Below are 24,061 nucleotides of genomic sequence, written 5' to 3'. Positions count from 1 at the left end.
CTGACGATGATTTCGTATCCTCCTTGGGGCCATTAAGTGTTGAAAAATCAAATGCAAAGGAAGATTTTATTGGGATGAAGTAAACAGCAGATCAAATCCATTATCTTCACAGTAGAGGCTCATGGACATTCTGAAATGTTCTCAATGTCCATAATGTCCATAAAGACACTGGGACTAAACGTTGGAAAAACAAAAAGTCATGAGAGATGCTCATTAAAATAAATAGATTTTATACTTTGCTTAGGAGAATTATGAGTTCTATGAGTTGCAACGAGCCTAGTCTGTCTATCATGGCTTAATATCATCAGGTGGAACTAATGCATCTAAAGCAAACCAATCGACTCTATTTCCCATGTCCCACTCCAGTGCAAGTTGAATATCTTGGCCTGAGATGAACACGACCCTCTTATAAAGAGTGTGGTTAGAGGTCCCATCCAGGTTAGCTGCTGTAGATTCTGAGGACGTGGGACGCCATTTTGAGATAAAACCTGCAGCCGTGAAGGAGAACATGTAAACAGAGGGAGAGTAAGTCAAATGGTTAATAACAAGACAAAGTGGTCACCGACTGAAAACGTACGGTTCCTCCCCCCTCCCCGTTATCATCCGACCTCTTCCTGTTCCTCCCCCCTCCTATTGCCAGACATACACTAGCTGGAGTGGGCAGTTCTTTTCTCTCCATCTCGTGGTGAGGAGGCTCTCAAGAGCAGCCAGGGCCATTCTGTCCTCACAGCACAATGCTGCTTTCTCATTAACTCTTATCAAAGTTCATCTGGCATCCAAATGCAATGTGCCGGGCGCTCGTTCTGCAATAAAGAGAGGAGTAGACAAAGACAGAAGGAAGAGAGAATAGAGAGAACATGTTCCCATAATGTAGATAAAGGGCTAAAAGATATCGGTTTAATGATGAGGGGAACTGTAGCGTATTCACAAGCTCCCCTTTTGAATAGATTCAGTTATTGGTTTGGGCTAAAATTAGTTACTGTTCCTATTAGGCAGTGGGCCCTGATAATTCTCTCTCCCCATAACCATATAATTGGCTTTGTGTGTATGGATTTGGAGGGCTGGGAAATACATGAGAAATGCATTAGTACCTTGGAGAGAAATAAAGATGCAACCGTATCAACCTATCCTATACAGTAGAGTGTTTCTCTGAGCAGTGGCATGTTATTTACTCTTCAACTAGTTCTCCCAAACACATTGAGGTTATACAGGGGACAAGGGGTTCACATCTGGGTGAACGTCGGGGGCAGCACTGGGGCGGCAGGTAGCCTAGTGGTTAGAGCGTTGGACCAGTAACCGAAAGGTTGCTAGATCAAATACCTGAGCTAACAAGGTAAAAATGTCATTCTGCCCCTGAACGGAATTTTAAATAATAATTTGTTCTTAACTGACCTGCCTAGCTAAATAAACAAATAAATAGTCTCTGATGGTGGCCCTTAATTGGGCAATCAGGGCCATTGATTGGTTGGAGAATCCACTCACCTGCTGTCTCAGGTCTTAATCAGTTAGTAAAAGGTAGGGATGAAAACCAGAACACACTGCATCCCCCAATAACTGGAGGGACATAGGTTTATGCTAACTCTATAGGCCTTGTCTGCTAATGTCTATATCCCCTACCATCAACCTCCCCATAAGAGTTGTAATCAAACATCTCTCTCTCACCCCCTCGTTGCAGGTGGGCATTGGAGCCCTCATTACCATTGGAATTTAAAATGCTTTAATTGACTACTGATTGCAGCCTTCAGTAGCCCTGCTGCTTTGACATACTTATACACCCAGAGAGAGAGAGGAGAGAGGAGAGAGAGAGGAGAGAGAGAAAGAAGAGAGAGAAGGAGGAGAGAGAGGAGAGAGAGAGGGGAAAGAGAGAGGAGAGAGAGAGGAAAGAGAGAGAGATGGAAACGGTGGGAGAGAGAGAGAGAGAGAGAGAGGAAAGAGAGAGAGGGGAAAGAGAGAGGAGAGAGAGGAGAAAGAGAGAGGAAAGAGGGGAAAGAGAGAGGAGAGAGAGAGGTGAAAGAGAGAGGAGAGAGGAGAAAGAGAGAGGAGGAAAGAGAGAGAGAGGAGAGAGAGGAAAGAGAGAGGAGAAAGAGAGGTGAAAGAGAGAGGAAAGAGCGAGAGAGAGAGAGAGAGGAAAGAGAGAGGAGAGAGAGATAGGAGAGAGGGGAAAGAGAGAGAGAGAGAGAGAGGAGAGAGAGAGGAAAGAGAGAGAGATGGAAAAGGTGGGAGAGAGAGAGAGAGAGAGAGAGAGAGAGAGAGAGAGAGAGAGAGAGAGAGGAAAGAGAGAGAGAGGAAAGAGAGAGAGAGAGATGGAAAAGGTGGGAGAGAGAAAGGGATGGAAAAGGTGGGAGAGAGAAAGGGATGGAAAAGATGGGAGAGAGAGAGAGAGAGAGAGAGAGAAAGGGATGTAAAAGGAGGGAGAGAGAAGCAAGAATGAGGAACAGAGCGAGTGAATATAATAGAAAAAGTAATAGAAGGACAGAGAGAGAAACACCTCCAGAATAAATGAGCCATAGCGGAGAAGAGGAGAGGAAGGGTTGGGTCTGAAGGGGAGCTCAGTTATCTGTGAGCTCTGAGTAATTGGCTCTATTGTTGTGGCTGATTATCAGCCGCTGGTTTAACCAGACTAATCTGGAGCTCTCCTCCCCGCTGAAAGGCCCACATATCTCCTCCACATGCCGCCAGCTACACTACCACTACGCTGCTATTCAGGTACTTTATTCTTCTTCTGTGAAAGAGAGCAGTGAACGGCGTCACTATTTTTACCCCTGGCTTCCTCCATGGTGATTCACACGGCACTTCGTTGTGTAGATAAATATCTGTAGGAATCAGAGGAGACTATCTGATCCCATAAACACCACAGGAGCGTTTAATCATGACGAATGGTGTCTGTGGGAGGTGATCCATGCAGCTCAGACGAACCCCCACCTCATTATGAAGTCCACAAACCCAAATATTTAAACGAGACTCGGTGTAAGGTTAAATCAGACTCCGCTAGAGTTATGCATGTGTGTATCTGAGAGAATTCAGTTGGGGGGTGTTGTGTGAGTGTGTGTGTGTGCGTGCGTGCTTGTGTTTGACAATGAGAAAGAAGTGCCTCAGTCTGTCCCTCTTAACATGTGTGTATGCTCGAGTGTGTGTGTGTGTGTGTGTGTGCGTGTAAGAGCTGTGGGTTTTGGGGATGCTGCTCTTCCCCTGCTCCCTCTTTAATTGGCTCCTGGCCCATTGGCCTTGCTTGAATGGAGAGTCATTTAGAGACTTTCCCTCTCACACACAACAGTAATTGTCATCCTCCTTCCGCTCGCTGCCCCAGGAGAAATTGCATTCCTGTTTCCTTACAATGGTGGGTCGGTGGCGGACTAGGGCAGTAATATCACTGTTATTACCATGACAATGGGAGCTAATTCCACTGGCACTGCCTCCATTCTGAGGCGAGCTACGGCGCCAGCTTATCAGAGGGCACCATGAGACCAGCGGGCTGCAGGCCGGACAGCCACGCTAACACTGGCTCTAGGATAGGGCTCTGTCTCTCACATGGAGCATTTGCGCACAGTCACACACACACACACACACACACACACACACACACACACACACACACACACGTGAAGGTACTCTCATACACACACACACACACACACACACACACACACACACGTGAAGGTACTCTCATACACACACACACGTATAGAACATGGGCAAACACACTTTCTGTAACATACATGATACACACATACAGTAGTATATCCAGTGCACGCTATGGCTGTGCGATCACATTCATTTGGTTCATTCAAATGTACGTTTTCGATATTCCAAATGCCTGTATTACATTTTCGCTTTAATGAACGTTTATGTCCTCATGTTGTCTTTTTGGTCTCGTCTCATTCACTCGTTCTGTGCCGTGTCAGAGAGGAAGAGGCAGAGCGAGACGTTTCACTCTCTCCAGAATCTGTCCAAAATAAACTCTATGCGTTTCTACGGGCTTATTTTGGACCTAAGCTTGTCGCCGTCCTTCCCACCTTTGGGACAATGACTCCCATTGTTAGGGTGGAGACATGAGTATCTCATCATTATAACTCTGGCGGTGTGCACCTTCCCATTTACACACACACACCAAGCCCCTCCCCCTGCCTCCCAAAACAACAAAGGTGACATCACTTCTTCCTCTCTGATAAGCGGTTTCAACACGCTATTTGCATTTGAAGTTTGGTGGTCCAACAGAATCGGTCATATGGACACAGAAACCCATTGAGATATTATTTTACTGTAATAGAGTAGAAGGTATTGATACTCTTTTTATGTCTCAACGTCTCTTAAACTGGAGTCTCAATGAACATTGATTCTGGAAATGTAATGCTCTGCACAGAATGACAGTGGACAGGCTGACATGCTGTTCAAACAGTTGGAGACGGACAGAAGGATGTGTTCATGACAAATGAACGGTTTTGCCTTGTAAGCTAGCAAAACAACTGGAAATATAAAGATTAGTTTGAGACCTGTGTTCATTTTATATAACGCCTGCTACGTTAGTCATTATTAGTGAATGTACACTATGCACGGTTTTTAACAAAAATGGCTTTCTCATAGACAGACTTGAAAGCCAGATCAGTGATTATTGCAAAAAAAGCCAGTTAAACTATTTAGATAAAGTAATTATATATAGCCTAGTCAATTTCACAAGCCCATTCGATTATTGCTGACTGTTTGAAATGCAGTGTATTTGACCTTTAATTGTACAACAAAGCTTAGCTAGAAAAACCTTAAAATAATCTAGATACTGTATATCATGAATTGCCCATAAGTGAAAAGGCATTATCAGCCAGCCCTAGTGCACCCACACACATTACATGAATACATGTAAATCAAGACTCAGTCACAGCACACGCATTGTCATACAAACAGTTAGAAGCTCGAAAACCAGTTTCATCTGCATTATGGCAGGCATGCCTATCACATGAACACAGTATCTACATTTCTCACTGCATCTACAATCAATACCACGTTATCAGTTTGTTCAATGTAGAGCAGAACAACCCCGACTATGAACAACTGTAAGTCAAAATGCCTCCCTGTATTCTTTACTGTAAATTCATAGGGATTTCTCAAGGCTGATTTCTGTGTGGTGAATATGGGTGATTGTACTTCCATTTTAAAAACAACTATTTCAGTAGTTTTGTCTTTTGTACCAATCAGCTGTTGAGTGGCAGCGCGGCTACGCAGTGGAGCTTGGCATTAACACCACTGATTAATGCAGGTATGGTAAACACACACACACTGTTGCTCGTCTTCCTCCTCCACTGCCCACCTGTTAACCTGGTGACCTTCTCCCAGCTTTGTTCATTTGCATGATTCCACTGCAGGTTGGTTTAATCCCTCTCTCTGCAGCCGACTCCTCCCCTCATCCTCCCACCCTCATCCCCCTCTCCCCTCCTAGTGCTGCCTGCCAGACAGCTGAACACACTCATCCCTGGTCCATAGGGATTGCTGGACACTGTCTGTGATGTCACCTCAGAGACGCTCCCAACACACAGGAGTAAAACTGGCCTCTTCCCAAACTAGTGTAGGACACACATCACAGTGCCACGTTCACAAACAATTCCAAACAAACACTCACATACTAGAACACAAAAGTATCACTAAAAACCATACACACTCACAGAGACCAATAGAATTACCCAGTCTGAAAAAATACCCTACAACACATTGTAGCAAACCGTTTTAATTCACTTACTGGATGATTGAGAAAGCAAAAATAGTGGTTGTCATGGTACTGTACATTCAGTGCATTGGGGAGAATTGTACAATCAAACTGACAATGAAGGGAGGCAGTTATGGCAAACATCCAAATGAATCATAATTTAGCTAAGTCTGAAAAAAATAATATGCAATACAAAAAACAGTACAGTACAAAACAGATTTGTGCTGCCATGGACCATCTACAGTTGAGCTCAAACTCTGTTGGTTTGGAAGTTCTCCCATTGTGTGCTTTTTTCCTGCACTGGATAGACAGGCCCAGTCCTGACCAGCAACAGGGGATATGTGCAACAAGGGTTAGCGTGAAAAATACTGGATGAAATAAGACCAATAAGACCAGCTTCTGCTTGACACACCCAGACAGGGTCCAACGAACGGCCCAAAAAACCCACCTCCCCAACCCCTCCAATGCTGTGCTCTCCACCCTCGAGTGCCGAGTTCATCACCGACCAACCTCCCACAGGGCTATGTGCTCTGGACCTGTGGACGTACACACACACACACACAGAGGAGGAATAGAGACAGACAGAGTAGAGGGAATAAATGGTATGGAATGTATCCCAAATCCCCAGTAATCGTAGCCTGGGCTCCATTCAGACGTGAGTGTGCAGAGAACATTAATATTCTACAACACAGCAGAGGAGGCTAATAATGGAGCACCTTTTCTCTATAGACTCATACTGTACACACCCACACACCACACATACTGTACACACCAACACACCACACATACTGTACACACCCACACACCACACATACTGTACACACCCACACACCACACATACTGTACACACCCACACATACTGTACACACCCACACACATACTGTACACACACCACACATACTGTACACACCCATACACCACACATACTGTACACACACCACACATACTGTACACACACCACACATACTGTACACACACCACACATACTGTATACACCCACACACATACTGTACACACACCACACATACTGTACACACCCACGTGTACACACACACACACCACACATACGGTACACACCCACACACCACACATACTGTACACACCACACATACTGTGCACCCACACACCACACATACTGTACACACCCACGTGCACCCACACATACTGTACACACCCACGTGCACCCACACATACTGTACACAACCACACACCACACACTGTACACACCCACGTGCACCCACACACCACGCATATGGTACACACCCACGTGAACACACACACCACACATACTGTATACACACCCAAACCACACACACTGTACAAACCCACACACATACAGTACATACCCACGTGCACACAAACACCATATATACACGAGTCCAAACAAGCGTGCACACACGCACACAAAACTATTTTCTAGTAATCTCTCATTGGGCCTTGTTTTCATTTTGGGCAATGAGGGCCCAAAATGGAACTATACACACACACACACACACACACTGTATCTGGGTAATTGTGTGGACCCCTCAGGCTCCCTGTGCTTCCACTTATCATTTTGTTGCCAATTAACAGAACACATCAATGCAGCTTCACGATTATACCTTCAGGGGGGTACGAGAGAGAGAGAGAGAGAGTGTGTGTGTGTAGGGGAGCTATTAATCACAGTCAAATCCATTCATTTCACTCTTTGTTGCTCCAATGAATCTTTTGTTTTAGCGTGCTTGTGTAGAGGGGATTGAGCTAAACATGATCCCAGCTAGTCCAGCTGTGTTCTCATATGTGTTCTGTTTTCACCAGCCTTATCACTCCACTTTGAGCTCTGGTCCCACCCACCCACCCACCCACCCACACACACACTCCTCTCCAATCCTCTTTACTGACCCCTCTCTACACAAAGGCTTCTCTCTCTATAAGAAGAGAGAACCGATGGTTTTCCATCAATCGGCACCAGGAGATTCAGAGCTTTTAAACGGTGAGCTGTTAAAAACGTCTAGCAACACTGACTGGATTAGTACAACCCTGGATGATCAATATGAGATTGCAGCGCTCGCCACCTGCCTAGAACACACACAATTAACCAAAACCAAACAAACAATACCACCCTCCAATTCTGAATCAATCACACAGGTGAATTATAGAGGGGAGAAATGTGTGTGTGTGTTTAGACACTTGGTGCCATTGTAGGCCTGACGTATATCGATCTCTAGAAGGCTCTTTATGAGGAGCCCTGAGTGCCATTGATTCCGGCTGAGTGTATCATTAAAACGCTTGGGCCGTGTCACACAGCCTCTCACTAATAAACACAGACGGTAAACACAGCACCCAGATCAGGAGTTAGGGCTGTGATGTGTTTATGTGTTCTCTGTTCGGGTTTTATACTGAACACTCACTCCAGTATCCCTCAGCCAGAGAGACCAGGTATGTCAGGATTTTTTACGAGCTGCTGTCAGTCTCTCTCTTAATCTGTTGTCATGGTGATGTCAATGTCCAACAGGTGTTTTAAACCACCTGCAGGTTTAGAGAGTTTTAAGATATATCAGTGAATGCTACATCTAATGGTAATGAGTCTGGATGCAGTGTGAGGACAGATTCCCTTGATTAGAATATCTCAGCATCTCTGTGTTTCTCTCTACCTCTCTCTCCCTCCCTCTCTTTTCACTTCTCTTTGTCTCTTTCTGTCTCTCATAGAGTTGTGTTCTCTCACCGTACTGGCAGATGTGTCGGTTGCGTGTTTTACAGCGCTGGTCGTTCCAGTTGAAGGCGCTGGAAGCCTGCAGCTCCACACAGTTCCCAAAGCTGCAGGGAGAGAGACACAAGGGAGAGGAGAGAGGGAGGAAGAGTGAGATGGAGAGACGGGACACAGAGACATCTGGTGGTCAGACAGTAAATAACAGTTCTGCTTTCAAACACAGTAGCCTCAATGTCCAGGGCCCGTATCCACAAAGCATCTCAGATAAGGTGTGCTGATCTAGGATCTGTCCATATAATCATATTCATTTGATCTAAAAGGAAAAACTGATCCTAAATCAGCACTCCTACTCTGAGATGCTTTGTGGGTATGGGCCCAGGCTTCTCTCCTCCTGACACAGAGGGTGAGGTGATAATGTTAGGCTACGTGAGACTATACCTGTGTTCTACACAATATAGAATAACCATGACGGTATCAATATGTTCATTCCAGTAAAAAATATAGTGGAGTGCCTCATTCCACCTGCTTACTGTAGATTCTGACTACAATAATATTATTTTATGATTATCCATTCAACAAGGTGACGTGATAATACAAAGTTATAATTGTTGTTACTATTATCATTAAGTTGTCAATAGTTATGACTCTCTCACCCCAGGTTGTTAGGCTGTCCAAAGGCGAAGCTGTTGTATGTGGGGATTTCTCCTGAGTCCCAGCGGAAAGAGTCCTTCAGGTGTTTATATGTCAGCCCTGGACACAATACACACAACCTTACGCTTATCCTTATCTCACCTTTAGATATCTCAATGCTGCTCACACAAACTCCCAAAGTCAGTCTGTCAAAGCTATTTGGCTGTACGTATAGAAGGACAGTGAAAGTGACGTACCGATCCAGAAGTTGCGTGTCTCAAAGTCAGGGTCTGTGACCTCGTTGCTGGGCTCCAGCTGGCTGAGGTAAAATGTGAGGATATCCTGAACTTTCTGGTTGTGGATCTGGGCCAGAATCCCCCCTCGCTCCTGGGGTCCAAACACATACCACAATATGGGTTACACACACTCACTCACTCACACTCTCTCACTCTCACTCTCTCTAACCTGACAGCGGGTCTTGGCTCCATAGTAGGTGTCGACCTCTGGAGACACCATGAAGCACTCTCCATCTATCCTCACGTCACAGCTGTGGAAGGGAAACTGCTGCTTCTCTACAGAAACATAAGCAACATACATTAGGCCTCAGTAAAGGAGACACCAGGCACTGACCATCCAGCTTGGCTCAAACTCAATGTATAGACCGCAGTCCATTGTGGTCACAATAAACACTACGACCTTTTTATCATTTTGACTTGCTCAACTCCTACGTGCTCTCTCCTCCGTCCTCACTCGCCTCCTTTTGAAAACATCAAAGTTAATCGAGGAGAGTCGGCAAGCAGAGTGAAGGTGGATGAAAATGCAATCGCTTGAAATGAGACGGTCCTTCAACAATTGTGCGTCAATAGGCAAATGATGTTTACAGAGGTGGATCCCATAATAAATGTGTAAAGTGATCAAAAGAAATTAAGTGAGTTGTGGAAGATATTTTATAGATAAAACAATGAGTAGCATATTGTTTTTCAATGTGTGCATGTTCTTAGTCTCTGACAAAACAAAAGCTGATTCAAAGGGAGGGGGTGTGACAGACTTCAAAACTCTTCCGCGGTAGGATACACAAGTATCATCGATGAAAGGTGGCTATCGAGGAGGGGAGGACACTCTTCCTACTGACGAATTGACACACTGCTCGACCACTCGATCACTTATCGGTTTCCAGGTCAAGGAGGAGAGAGGATGGAGGGAGAGAGGACAAAGAAGAGAGGATGGAGGAAAATCTTTTGCCCAAACAAGAAAAACCCCTGAGATGCATATGGCTTGATAACACAGTAAACATTGGAATCCATACTGGCTCAAACTAGCAGATACAACTTGAATCTAATCAGGCTGAAGCTTAATAGAAAAAGGGTGCATTGGCTTAGATACAATGATGACAGGAGTCTGGTTCATTCTGGTTAAAAGTAATGGTGAGACAGTGCCACATTAGCTACATAAACTTATTCCCACCAGGGTTGGGGTCAATTACATTTAAATTCAAACAGTAAAGAATTGGAATTTCAATGTAACTCATGGATTGACTGGAATTAAAATAGAATTGACCACAACCCTGATTCCCACACACATACACACTCACCTGCACACTCAGCACCCCCTTAAACAACATCACACTCAGCACCCCCATAAACAACATCACACTCAGCACCCCCATAACCAACATCACACTCAGCACCCCCATAAACAACATCACACTCAGCACCCCCATAAACAACATCACACTCAGCACCCCCATAAACAACATCACACTCAGCACCCCCATAAACAACATCACACTCAGCACCCCCATAACCAACATCACACTCAGCACCCCCATAAACAACATCACACTCAGCACCCCCATAACCAACATCACACTCAGCACCCCCATAACCAACATCACACTCAGCACCCCCATAACCAACATCACACTCAGCACCCCATAACCAACATCACACTCAGCACCCACATAACCAACATCACACTCAGCACCCCCATAAACAACATCACACTCAGCACCCCCATAACCAACATCACACTCAGCACCCACATAACCAACATCACACTCAGCACCCCCATAAACAACATCACACTCAGCACCCCCATAACCAACATCACACTCAGCACCCCCATAAACAACATCACACTCAGCACCCCCATAAACAACATCACACTCAGCACCCCCATAACCAACATCACACTCAGCACCCCCATAACCAACATCACACTCAGCACCCACATAACCAACATCACACTCACCTGCACACTCAGCACCCCCATAACCAACATCACACTTGCAGGAGCACTCCTCTTCCTTGTAGCGGCCGTGCACACACTTCACACTGCAGCGCACTGAAACACACACACAGTCACATACAGTATATCAACCATGATGCACCTACAGAGATACCTGAACACACACACTGCAGAGCATGGCTAGTCAGACACACAGAGATAATAATAACTGTAGTAGACTGTCAGACTGGTAAACACAGGCACATAGACTGGTACCCTGACAGAATCGTCCAGTGAATCTAGGTCCACAATGACACTGGCAGGAGGAGATGTTCAGACGACCATGCTGCCCACAGCTCATACGACATGGGTTCCTGGGGGTCTCTGGAACACAGATACATTTTCTAAATACCTTTGCTTAAAATCTTCATTTTTTCATGAATACATTTAGCCTCCAGTTGGTGCTTGTTATCTGACAAGGCCATAATTGCATGGTAAGTGGTTAAGTGTTGGCTATACTGTTAAACCGGATTAGGTGAAAACCCCTGCACATGACAATATTTTAAGTGAGGCAAAAAATACACTTAACGTCTTTGGCTCAAAATAGATAATGAACTGTCATCCTCAATAGAGGTGATACGTTGCTTTTAGTGCACTAAAGAGATTCTAAGAAAAAAATCTGTCGAGAACAGAGTTGGTTGAAATAGATACTACTTTGAGTAAGGAACAGCTAATATGATTAAAATGCTAACATTTTTCCCTAATTTAAAGATAGACTAATTTATATGACATATGTTCACAAAATAAACAGCATAGTGGGTCAATTTCAGCAACAACTAACACGGAGCTTATAAACTAAGGTGTCATTGCACTCTGATGCTTCATGTTTTCTTTTAAAACCACAATTAGAATCTCTCCCCGGCCTCTTAGAGGATCTAGATACTTTGGCTAACCTCTCTGGATTAAAACCAAATGATGTATTACATATTGGATCACAAAAAAATGCACATTTTACATTACCATGTAGTTTACCAATTAAATGGTCTGACGGGGATGTGGACATACTCGGTATACAAATCCCAAAAGAAAGAAATGATTTCACTCCAATACATTTTTATAGAAAGTTAGCAAAAATAGATAAGATCTTGCTACCATGGAAAGGAAAATACCTGTCTATTTGTGGAAAAATCACCCTGATTAACTCCTTAGTTATATCACAGTTTACCTATTTGCTTATGGTTTTGCCTACACCTAGTGACCTGCTTTTTAAATTATATGAACAAAAAATATTCAATTTTATTTGGAACGGCAAGCCAGATAAAATTAAAAGGGCCAATTTATATACAGAATATGAATTTGGTGGGCAGAAATGATTAAATATTAAAGCATTAGACCTCTCACTAAAGGCATCAGTCATACAAAAGTTATACTTAAATCCAAACTGGTTCTCTAGTCAATTGGTACAAATGTCTCATCCTATATTCAGGAAGGGCCTTTTTCCCTTTATTCAGATTACACCTGCTCACTTTGGGTTGTTTGAAAAGGAAACAATCTCCAAAATATCTTTCTTTTTTAAACAAGCCTTAGAAAGTTGGTTGCAAATTCAGTTTAATCCACGTGAAAGGACGGAACAAATAGTACAACATATATTGTGGTTGAATTCAAATATACTAATTGATTAAAAAACTGTATTTATCGAAGAAATGTTTAAAAAAGGGATAATTTTAGTGAATTATATAAATAGGACTGGTGGAGTTATGTCACACATGCAGCTAACACAGACATATGGAAATGTCTGCTCTACCCCAAATTACAACCAACTAATTGCAGCATTACCACAAAAATGGAAGAGGCAAGTAGAAGGGGAAAAGTAAGGAACTTGTATGTCGGCCCTGTATTAAAGAACATAAATGGTTAAAGAAAAGTGTGATAAATAAAAACATTTACCAATTTCATTTAAGGACCAAAAAAATGACAGCTGTGCCATATAAATTGCAAAATAGTTGGGAAGAGATTTTCATGTACCCATTCCATGGCACATGGTTTATGAATTGATACGCAAAACAACGCCGGATTCAAAACTTAACATTTTTCAATATAAATTACTATATAAAATTCTTGCAACTAATAGAATGTTATATATATGGGGGATACAATCTTCCCAGCTCTGCAGATTCTGCTGTGAGGAGGCATAGACATTAGATCATTTATTTTGGTATTGTCCATATGTAGCTGGTTTTTGGTCATAGGTCCAGGAATGGCTGAAGAATTGCAACATTTGCCTAGAACTAATGCTACAGATAGCAATAATGGGTGATTTGAAAAGCCATAGTCAATCAATCAATAATATAAGAATTATTTTAGCGAAACATTTTTTATTTATTTACAATCTGTAGAATCTACGAATCTATGAGAATAGGAAGGTTCAATTATTTTGTGAAGCATCACAGCACAGTTGAAAAATATATGGTAAATAGAAATCCGAAATGGATGATGTTGAAAGATAGATGGGAGGGGTTGAATGGAGCTGAAGGGTGGGACTAATAACAAGATAAACAATACATACGGGATCTGTAAAATGTATATAGGTTCGGAACTTCTGTGAAATAGCATAGTTACAAATAGAAATCAAACTGGATGGACATCAGAAATAGAGGAAGGACTAAGAACAAACAAGAGAGAACTATTGTAAAGTAGACTGTGTCTGTAAAATGTGTATAAAATGTATAAATTGAAGGTAGAAGCAGAAGTGTTTATTAGTTTACTCCAATTGGGGGATCGGCGGAAGGGTTTGCGGGGAATAACAATAAAGGTATATTCTTTTTAAAAGTATGTATGTCTATATAGGTATGTGTATGTATATGTATGCATGCGTGTATGGATATATATATTTGCCCAAAAAATATGGGGGATTGGAAATGATGCAGACAATTACATTGGAAGCAACATTCTTTCCGCCATATTAAGCTGATCCTCCCTCAAAAAAAAGAAAAGAAAAAAAGAAGAAAAAAAAGAACACAGAGCCCAAACAGGCTGCACGTGTGCGCCATCGCGCATACATTTATTTTATCCCCCTACACCAAACGCGACCACGACACGCAGGTTAAAATATCAAAACAAACTCTGAACCAATTACATGAATTTGGGGACAGGTTGAAAAGCATTAAACATGTATGGCAATTTAGCTAGTTAGCCTGCACTTGCTAGCTAATTTGTCCTATTTAGCTAGCTTGCTGTTGCTAGCTAATTTGTCCTGGGATATAAACATTGAGTTGTTATTTTACCTGAAATGCACAAGGTCCTCTACTCCGACAATTAATCTACACATAAATCGGCCAACCGAATCGTTTCTAGTCATCTCTCCTCCCTCCAGGCTTTTTCATCTTTGAACTTATATGGTGATTGGCATCCACACTTTCATAGTATTACCATGACAACCGGCAAAACAGTTCGTCTTTCAATCACTCACGAGGGTATAACCAATGAGGAGATAGCACGTGGGTATCTGCTTCTATAAACCAATGAGGAGATGGGAGAGGCAGGACTTGCAGTGCGATCTGCATCAGAAATAGAAAGGAGTTCTATTTTAGCCCTTGGCAACGCAGACGCTCGTTGGTGCGTGCGAGCAGTGTGGGTGCAATAATTGAATAACATGGATTTCAAAATTGATTTTGCAACGCATGTAAGAGCGTTGAAGTGCGAGGCTAAACTTCACCACTGTAACAGTGTGCACATGCGCAGATACTCTCACTCATCGCAATATCTGCGGTGCTGCTCGTGGCAACATAATATCACTGAGTCTACCTTTAATGAATGAGAGTGTTCTCTATAGGGGTCTCACCACACAGTCCTCCCACATGGTCCCACAGTCTGAAGCAGCCTGACATGGAAGAGGTGCAGAGAGAACAGGAGAAACCAGCCACATAGGGCACCACCAACCTCCCATTCACTTCCCAGTTACCCCTGCAGAGAGACATATCACACACACACATGTATATGTGTACACACACACACACACACACACACACACACACACACACACACACACACACACACACACACACACACACACACACACACACACACACACACACACACACACACACACACACAAAGGCTGAGTACTAAAACAGGAGGAGAAGTCTGACATCAGGTATATAAGTAGTGTTCTTACCCAGGGGAGTATGCACAGACAAACAGTTCCCAGAGAGCATCACCCCTCAGACACAACTGTCTGGCACAGCCCACATTACTGGAGGTGGCCCACACCAACTACAGCAGAGAGAGAGAGAGAGAGAGAGAGAGACAGACGGACAGACAGACGGACAGACAGACACACAGACAGAGTTGGAGAGAAACAGAGTGGGAAAGGGAGTATATTGGTGACACAATGTATTGGCATGTGGGCAACATAAACTCAATCCTGCCAATTACTCAAATTGAATTGAGAGTTGAATTAAGACGTCTTGTTTTGACGAAGTTACTTAGGGTTGCTGCACAGTTGGCAGATCCAGTACTGTTAACCATTACCTGTGTGTAGTGTTGGCAGGTAGCATTCTCTCTGCATTGCCCACTCAGGTACATGTAATCCCGCCCTTCCTCGAACCATGAGTCAATGACCTCAGCAAATGAGCTGGTAGCATGAGCTGAATGATGGGTGTTCCAGCCAATGTGGCGGAGCAGTTGGTCCTGAGGAGCGGGATTTGTGTGGCAGGACTTTGCCCTCTCCTGGGCAAGTTTGACCAGCTTCTCACTCCAGTCCTAAAGATATGGGGAAGAGGGGGAGACAACACACACACATGTTTAAATGAATACAATGGGGAACTACCTTCCCATGACTGAGGGTGACAGACCGACTTCCTCTCTTTGTGACCTAAAGGGCTCTTTTTCAGGGACACATTTTGCTTTTGGGACACTCCCATGCCAGGTTCTCCATTTAACCTCCTACTGTTAATGTTCACTGACAAGGTTTCTTCTGAAGACTTAGTCGCAGGGCTCTGAAAATCGATAGCCTAAAATGGATGCGGTATTTAGGCAGGGACAGATGGGGAGATCGATAAAATGATAGACTGTGTGGGAGTATGGGAGAGAAAGAAATAAAGAAAGTTGGTTGTATGAGCACAGACCATGGCACAGTGACTCTGCTGCTCTGCCAGCTGACCATTAGGTCACTGAGTACACTATCTCATCCTCATAGGCCTTAAATAGATCAACAACAGCAAGTGTGCTATCCATCGCTAAAGGCCAGCACAGGCCATGTGATGGTACCTGATCTTAAACAAGACAGTCCTAAATAAACTACACAGTCAGGATGGTGAACAGCGAACACCCTGGGAGGCTGAAAGGTGATCTCTGCTTTCTAAGCTGGTGCACTTAGGGGAGGATTCCGGCTAAGCAAGGTGGCGTACGAGCCCTGTATTTGTATTTATTATGGATCCCCATTAGTGCTACTCTTCCTGGGGTCCACCACAATTAAGGCAGTTATACAATTTTAAAGACATTGCAATACATTCACAGCACACTGTGTGCCCTCAGGCCCCTACTCCACCACTACCACATATATACAATACAAAATCCATGTGTACATGTGTGTGTATAGTGAGTATGTTTTCGTGTGTGTGTATGCATGTGACTGTGCCTATGTTAGTGTTTCTTCACAGGTGTTTCACAAAGTGTATTTTTAGCTGTTTTTTAAATCTAATTTTACTGCTTGCATCAGTTACTTGATATGGAATAGAGTTCCATGTAGTCATGGCTCTATGTAATACTATGCGCCTCCCATAGTCTGTTCTGGACTTGGGGACTGTGAAGACCTGTATTTAACATGAGATCCTCTCTAAGCTTTACAGGAATGTGGTTCTGAATATAAAACAGCAGCACCTCCACCATTGGCATTTCTGTCTTTTCTGTAAATGTTATAACCTTGTATTGCTACCACTGTATCATCAAAGGTATTATCTAAGTGAGTTTCAGCGATAATATGAATGTCATATTATTGATTTCATGAACCTTGTTTCTTAAGCTACATATGTTAATGTGGGCTATTTGGAGCACTTTTATGGGATGCTTACTTGTTTTCATTGCTTTACTGGAAAATTTTGCAGAAGTAGATATGCTCATGTTATGTTAGTGCAGGGTGAGCTGCACACAGTGGACTTCCTACTAGGGCACAATGCCTCAGTGCTAACAGTATGAATCTCATCATAGGTACATGATTACTGCATAGTACATTAGCTGTAGGTTCAGCAAAGTCAGTTAGAGGAGCATAAATTAGGTTAGTTACATTGTCTACCAATTCCCCTGGTATAATGTACATTTGCTGAAGCATTATGACAACTCAGTGTCACAATGGTAGGGAATAATTGAGCTGGGCTTGGGATATTGATGAGTCATTGTCTCAACGCAGCCTTATAATGCTGTGAAAGGATCCAGGAATCAAAATGATTTTGGGGGATCCCATCCTCCTTACAAAACATGTTTTGTATCCAAAAGGTATCGAAATTGTCAACAAAAGTTACACCCATTGAGCTCCTCTATGTCTCTCCTCTCACTATGAGAGGAGGGACAGAGACACTGGTGGACTGGGATGTAGGGGGAGAGAGATGTAAGGGGAGTTGGAGAAGGGGTCATGGAGTGTAGGTGTAAATGGGGGTGGGGAGTAGGGGACCACAGGTGGGACAGTCTGGACGGGTTAGCATCCTTTAATAATGCCCTGGTCTGGTGAGAGGTGTGTCTCTCTAAAGTGGAGGGATCAAATGAAACCCCAACATCACACACCTATTAACATACTCTCCTCTCCTTGCACAGAGCCTGCTACAACATAGACAGACTCACAGGGTTATGCTTAAAGACACAGTACAGTCAGAGACATGATGGGCCTGTCAGTATCAAGTACTGAGTAGGGATATCCACCCACTAAAGAGAAACAAGGCACTGAGGCAGATGAAGAACTGAGTGTCTAAACAGTGTCCCAGTAGACACATTTATAAGCATACAGTGCATTCGGAAAGTACTCAGATCCCCTTCACTTTTTACACATTTTGTTACTTTACAGCCTAATTCTAAAATGGATGATATTGTTTTTCCCCCCTCATCAATCTACACACAATACCCCATAATGACAAAGCAAAAACAGGCTTTTAAAAATGTTTGCAAATTCGTAAAAAATGTACGTGAGGATATATTAGTGTGTTCTTGGGGACCTTCAATGATGCAGAAAAAGATTTGTACTTCATGTTGTCACCTTTTAAGTTAATCTTCCTCTGGCACATTAGTGTTAATATTTAAGGGCCTTCTAAAAGGGAACACTGACCCGTTTGTCAATTATTCAACCTTGCAGTGAAGTAAGAGATTCTCAACACTCAGAAACACTAACTGGAGATATGTGTTTCAATTTATTAAGGAAAATACCTACTAAAACTCAGATGGTCTTATGACTGACACATGAAAACATTGGAGAGAATACAACAGGCCCAGTGTATGGGAGTATTCATGCCATACTATAAAGAGCTTGGAAAGGATGATGTTGCTTCCTGTAGGACTAACTTCATCATTAGCACTACTTCCTCATCATAGGACATTTGTTGTTTGATGAATGGAGGCATGTCCAGATGTCAGGGGAGTGACAGCTAATTAAGAGTCTGTGCTAAGCCCCTTTAAGCACATTGTTCCCCCTGATGTCCTCTGGTCAAAATCATTAGCGCACACTTTGATGGTGCCAGAGGGGAGCAGGGTCACCGGGCAAGTCCCCTTCTTGAATGTTCCATTTAAGTAAGTACAGGAGTGGAGCAAAGACCAGACATAAGAGTATGTTGAGTCTTACTCTGTTATGGTCCGTAAAGTCAACAACTTATAGCTGAGGAATTGATGTTGGCAAGGAGTGCAGTCCATAAAATAAGCCAAGACAGCACAGAGCTTTTAATAGCAAAGTGACAATCAGCAGGAACACTGTTTCCCAGGCGATATTTTCATGCCCACTCAAAACTGTCTTTTAGCCGTGGGAGTCCTCAGCTAAGTGGAGACATTAAGTGGGTTGAACTTTGACCTAAAGTACTGTAAATGACTTAGCTACAGATGCACACATAGCCTATACACTTTCTCTCGCACATACCAGCATGCAAAACTTGAAATGACGTCATTACAACGAGAAAATTAGTTTCTGCAACGAGTAGAAGTAAAACAAACGCCTCCCTCTCCTGTCTTACACCAAAAGAAAATACTTAATTTCCATTTCTGTATTTGAAGCAATGTACCTTCTATTGTCAGACAGGCTTCCCCAGCCCTCGGTGAACCTCCAGAGGTTATGGACTGAGTACAGAGAGAGAAGTGCCTCATTTGTGAAACTGTGAAGCGCTGCTCTTTTATCTCCTGAAGAGAAGAAGAAGAGGGAGGCTGCTGCAGGGCCACACTATAATATCTTTACCAACACAATGAGACAGCACTTACCCACGCCTGCTGCCCTGCCTGGGTGGAAATTCCTCAAAGAGAATCACAAACGCAGCTAAAGCCCTGAGCCTTTTAAGCGTTTATCAGGAAAGCTCCTTAATATGCCTCTTCAGCTCGCCCGGGATTCCTCCATCGGCCTTCGCAAGCAAATGACCTGTAATTCCACAGTCCTGAATGCAGCATGATAATATCCTCATCCTCTTTTTCTCATTACGTGTTATCAGCTATGTGCAGTTTGCAGATGCTTAGCAGCAGTCTAGGAACTCTGCTCTATCTGTGTACATGGGCTTTGAGAACACAATCTATGATAAGTGACGGTTTTGGACCAAACAGCCATTAGGCCTCTAGGACATACACTATTCAACCCCACTGTTTTGTGTTTCATTATCCACTGATTGTCCTCTGTCCTTATGCAATGTAAGCTTGAGATAAGGGAGATAAGACTGGCACAGTAAAAGTGTCACACCCTGATCTGTTTCACCTTTCCTTGTGCTTGTCTCCACCTGTCCTTATGCTTGTCTCCACCCGCCTCCAGGTGTCGCCCTTCTTCCCAATTATCCCTGTGTATTTATTCCTGTGTTCTCTGTCTGTTTGTTGCCAGTTCATCTTGTTCATTGAAGCTTACCAGCATTTGTCCTGTCAGCTCCTATCATTTCCCAGCCTCTTTCCTCGTCCTCCTGGTTTTTGACCATTGCCTATCCTGACCCTGTAGCCGCCCCCCTGAGTCTGCCTGCCCTCCTGTACCTTTGCTCCACCTCTGGATTACTGAACTCTGCCTTTCCCTGACCCTGAATCCACCTGCCCTCCTGTACCTTTGCCTTACCCTGGATTTTCAACCAATGCCTGTCTTTGCCTGCCCCTGTGCCACAATAAACATTATTACTTCGACAGACTGCATCTGAGTCTTACCTTGATCCCTGATAAATAGATGGCATCAGATATGGAGAAAATGCCCAGTGGTTCTCATTGACTCAACAAACAGGGGGATTATCATTGGAGGCTTGTCACACATTAGTGTTGTTTCAGGCTGCACAGTGCCTACCCACACTATTCACTCAGTCCTTGGGTAACATGCTTGTTTTGTCTCACTTTATCTGAGTGTTTAAGTGGAAATCATGAGACTATTCCTGAGACCGTTAGTCTGCATTACCTAATCAGTGATGAAAACTACAACTTCTTCAATTAGGTTCAATTAAGTTCAGTTAAGATTAATTTACATTGCCTTCAGAAAGTATTCACACTCCTTGACTTTTTCCACATTTTGTGTTACAGCCTGAATTCAAAATTGATTACATTGAGACTGTTTTGACACTGGCCTACACACAATACTCCATCATTTAAAAAATATTAATTAAAAATGAAAATCTGAAATATTTTGACTCAATAAGTATTCAACCCCTTTGTTATGGCAAGCCTAAATAAGGTACGGAGTAAAAATGTGCTTAACAAGTCACATAATAAGTTGCATGGACTCACACTGTGTGCAATAATAGTGTTTAACATGATTTTTGAATGACTACCTCATCTCTGTACCCCACACGTACAATTATCTGTGAAGTCCCTCAGTCGAGCAGTGAATTTCAAACTCAGATTCAACAACAAAGATCAGGGAGGTTTTCCAAAGCCTCGCAAAGAAGGGCACCTATTGGTAGATGGGTAAAAAAATTAAAAAGCAGACATTGAATTTCCCATTGAGCAGGGTGAAGTTATTAATTACACTTTGGATGGTGTATCAATACACCCAGTCACTACAAAGATACAGGCGTCCTTCCTTACTCAGATGCCGGAGAGGAAGGAAACCGTGAGTGAGTTACAGTTTTAACTTAAATCTACTTGAAAATCTATGGCCTGAAAATGGCTGTCCAGTTGTAATTCACAACCAATTTGACAGAGCTTGAATAATTATGAAAATAATAATGGGAAAATGTTGCACAATCCAGGTGTGGAAAGCTCTTTGAGACTTACCTACCAAGAAAGACTCTCTGCTGTAATCGCTGCCAAAGGTGCTTCTACAAAGTATTGACTCAGGGGTGTGAATACGTATGTCAATTAAATATGTCTGTATTTCATTTTCAATACATTTGCAAACATTTCTAAAAACATGTTTTCACTTTGCCATTATGGGATATTGTGTGTAGATGGGTGAGAGGGAGAAAAAAATGTAATCCATTTTGAATTCAGGCTGTAACACAACAAAATGTAGAATAAGTCAAGGGGTATGAATACTTGCTGAGGCACTGTATACAACTAGTCGCTGTAATTTTCACATGACTAGTCAGTCTGCGGGCAAACAACGATTCTAAAAGTGAGGAAACCCTAAATCTAACTGAGCCACCAGGGAGGCGCTGCCATTGACTTCATCTACACACACTGATATAACATCTATCCTGCCTTTTAGTTTGAGTAGAGACAGAGAGACACAGCATGTAATCCTCCTGGTCCCTAACAGATATATCTATCTCAGAGCCCCAGGGACAGATCCCAGATCCACCCCACACAGTGCTTATGGCCTTCAGCATTAACACCCTGCCAGACAGCACCATACAGAACAGCTGTGATGTCAGTGCCCCCGTGACTGGAACATGCACTGTCTACATTTACACACTGATCCCCACTGTCTCTCACTGTTGGGAATATCAACGTTTCAACAGAAGATACCCTGTGAGAAATCTCTGGTGTCGCTGCCTTTGTTTAGTTGTTAGAGATGGGGAAATGGGGATACCCTCAGAGAGGGAGGAACTGTGACTACTTATGAGGATACGATTTCAACTGATCTGTACAGTACCTTTGGATATAATATATAGCTTTGTTATAAATCATGGATCAAATGGAGGGCCTTTACCAAGGGCTCGGTTAACCAAGAGACAGACTCTGTGACAAACTGTAATTGGGAGCATGGGAAAGAGCACGGGGAGGGTTTCTGGCAGGGCTCTATTTCAGGTGACCTTGGTGTCCAGCAGGCAGCAGCAGCCATGTAACTCAGTGATGTGTTTCAAAGGGGCCAGCCTGCATGGCAGCACGGCAGTCGGCATAGTTACATTTGCTTACAGCTCCGGGTAGAAGTTGCCATCATAGAGCTAGGACCAGCCTATCCTCCCCAATCAGACGGGCAGACAGACAAACAGACAGACAAACTGACACGCACACACACACACACACACACACAAGAAATATAATGAAAGGCAGGCAAGGCAACTAACCATTTTCTGCATGTTAGCGGCCATGGGGGTGACCCAGCTGCGCAGCCTATTGTGCTGTGTAACAATCAGAAAATGCTCCTTCAACCCAAGTCCTGGAATAAAGAAAAGCACACAATTATTTAGGACTGGTCGCCATGGCAATGGAATGCAAGTGTCTGTAAGGGGGGCAAGGGGGTTGGCTGAAAGGTCTGATACAGTAGCACTCCACAACATTGGGACAGTGTATATCCACAGCCTGTACATGCCATAGGCTAAACAACTTTGTATGGCCTATCATTTGGAGAACTGAAATGTGTATGGCCTATCATTTGGAGAACTGAAATGTGTATGGCCTATCATTGGATAACTAATATCTCTATTCAAAATATAGGCCTTGTAGCCTTACTGAGGAGGTTTTTCCCAAATAGGATTCTGACAGAAATATAACAAAATCTTACATTTTTCACAATCCTATAGCATTCTTTATTTTATTGGGAAAGAAGAAAAATCGCATAGGTTATATTGATTAAACATAGCATAGCATAATTTACTAATGAATATTAACGGCTGTTTAGCCTAAATGCTAATCACATTTGAGCAATTTACAAGTTAAGATGGAATGCAGGAAACAGATGACAACTTACAAGTTGTATCTGCTTAAAATGAGTTAGTTAGTCCAGTATGGTTAGTCCAGTTGATAGAGCATGGCGCAAGGGTTGTGGGTTCGATTCCCACTGGTTCCCAGTGTGAAAATGTATGCATTACGATAAATCGCACTGGATGAGAGGGTCTGCTAAAATGTTAGCAGACCCTCTCAGGGTCTTTGCAAGAGAAGTTAATAAAAACAATCACACTTTTCTTCACATATACTGTATCGCGTGCATCGGTCCACTGATGTTTTCCTCTGACCAGCGCTAAGCCGAACACAGAACAGGCGATGCGCACTCTTACCGCTCTCAGATGAATCAGCGCGGCCCGGTTTCTCCGTGATTATCCGATTCGCGTGGGTGCTGTTCAGGGTCTGGAGGGTCACCGTGAAAAACAGAAGCAGACACGAGGGACCAGTTAGAGGCCCCATTGCTACTGAGGTAAATCGTGCCAAGTACTCTAAACTCCTCGTGGACAAGTGGCTCCCTCTTTTCCCCTCCTCTTCTCTCCCTCTCTTTCACTCCCACTCACTCTCTCTCTCCCCTTCCCACA

The 24,061-nt window shown here is 43.3% G+C and overlaps 1 protein-coding gene across 2 annotated transcripts; it reads right to left on the bottom strand.

Annotated features, from left to right (window-relative positions):
- Positions 1–24,061, bottom strand: LOC112249587 (C-type lectin domain family 18 member A). 2 transcript variants are annotated; one of them, XM_042321098.1, is made up of 12 exons: positions 23,813–24,061; positions 22,883–22,974; positions 15,768–15,998; positions 15,412–15,509; positions 15,079–15,200; positions 11,514–11,621; positions 11,262–11,354; positions 9,477–9,583; positions 9,269–9,398; positions 9,035–9,131; positions 8,397–8,488; positions 1–488 (listed from the first exon to the last, which is right to left on the bottom strand). In XM_042321098.1, the coding sequence occupies exons 1-12, from the start codon at positions 23,937–23,939 to the stop codon at positions 289–291; spliced, it is 1,497 nt and encodes a 498-aa protein (XP_042177032.1). In that variant the 5' UTR covers positions 23,940–24,061; the 3' UTR covers positions 1–288. The 2 variants fall into 2 exon arrangements, with proteins under 2 accessions (XP_042177032.1, XP_042177033.1); XM_042321099.1 differs by lacking the exon at positions 1–488 and adding an exon at positions 5,698–6,228 and having other exon boundaries at positions 23,813–24,057.

The sequence above is a fragment of the Oncorhynchus tshawytscha genome, linkage group LG04 (genome assembly GCF_018296145.1).
Source record: "Oncorhynchus tshawytscha isolate Ot180627B linkage group LG04, Otsh_v2.0, whole genome shotgun sequence".
In the NCBI taxonomy this organism is placed as follows: Eukaryota; Metazoa; Chordata; class Actinopteri; order Salmoniformes; family Salmonidae; genus Oncorhynchus; species Oncorhynchus tshawytscha.
The sequence above is the reverse complement of the archived record's forward strand: the minus strand, read 5'-3'. Positions and strand labels throughout refer to the sequence as shown.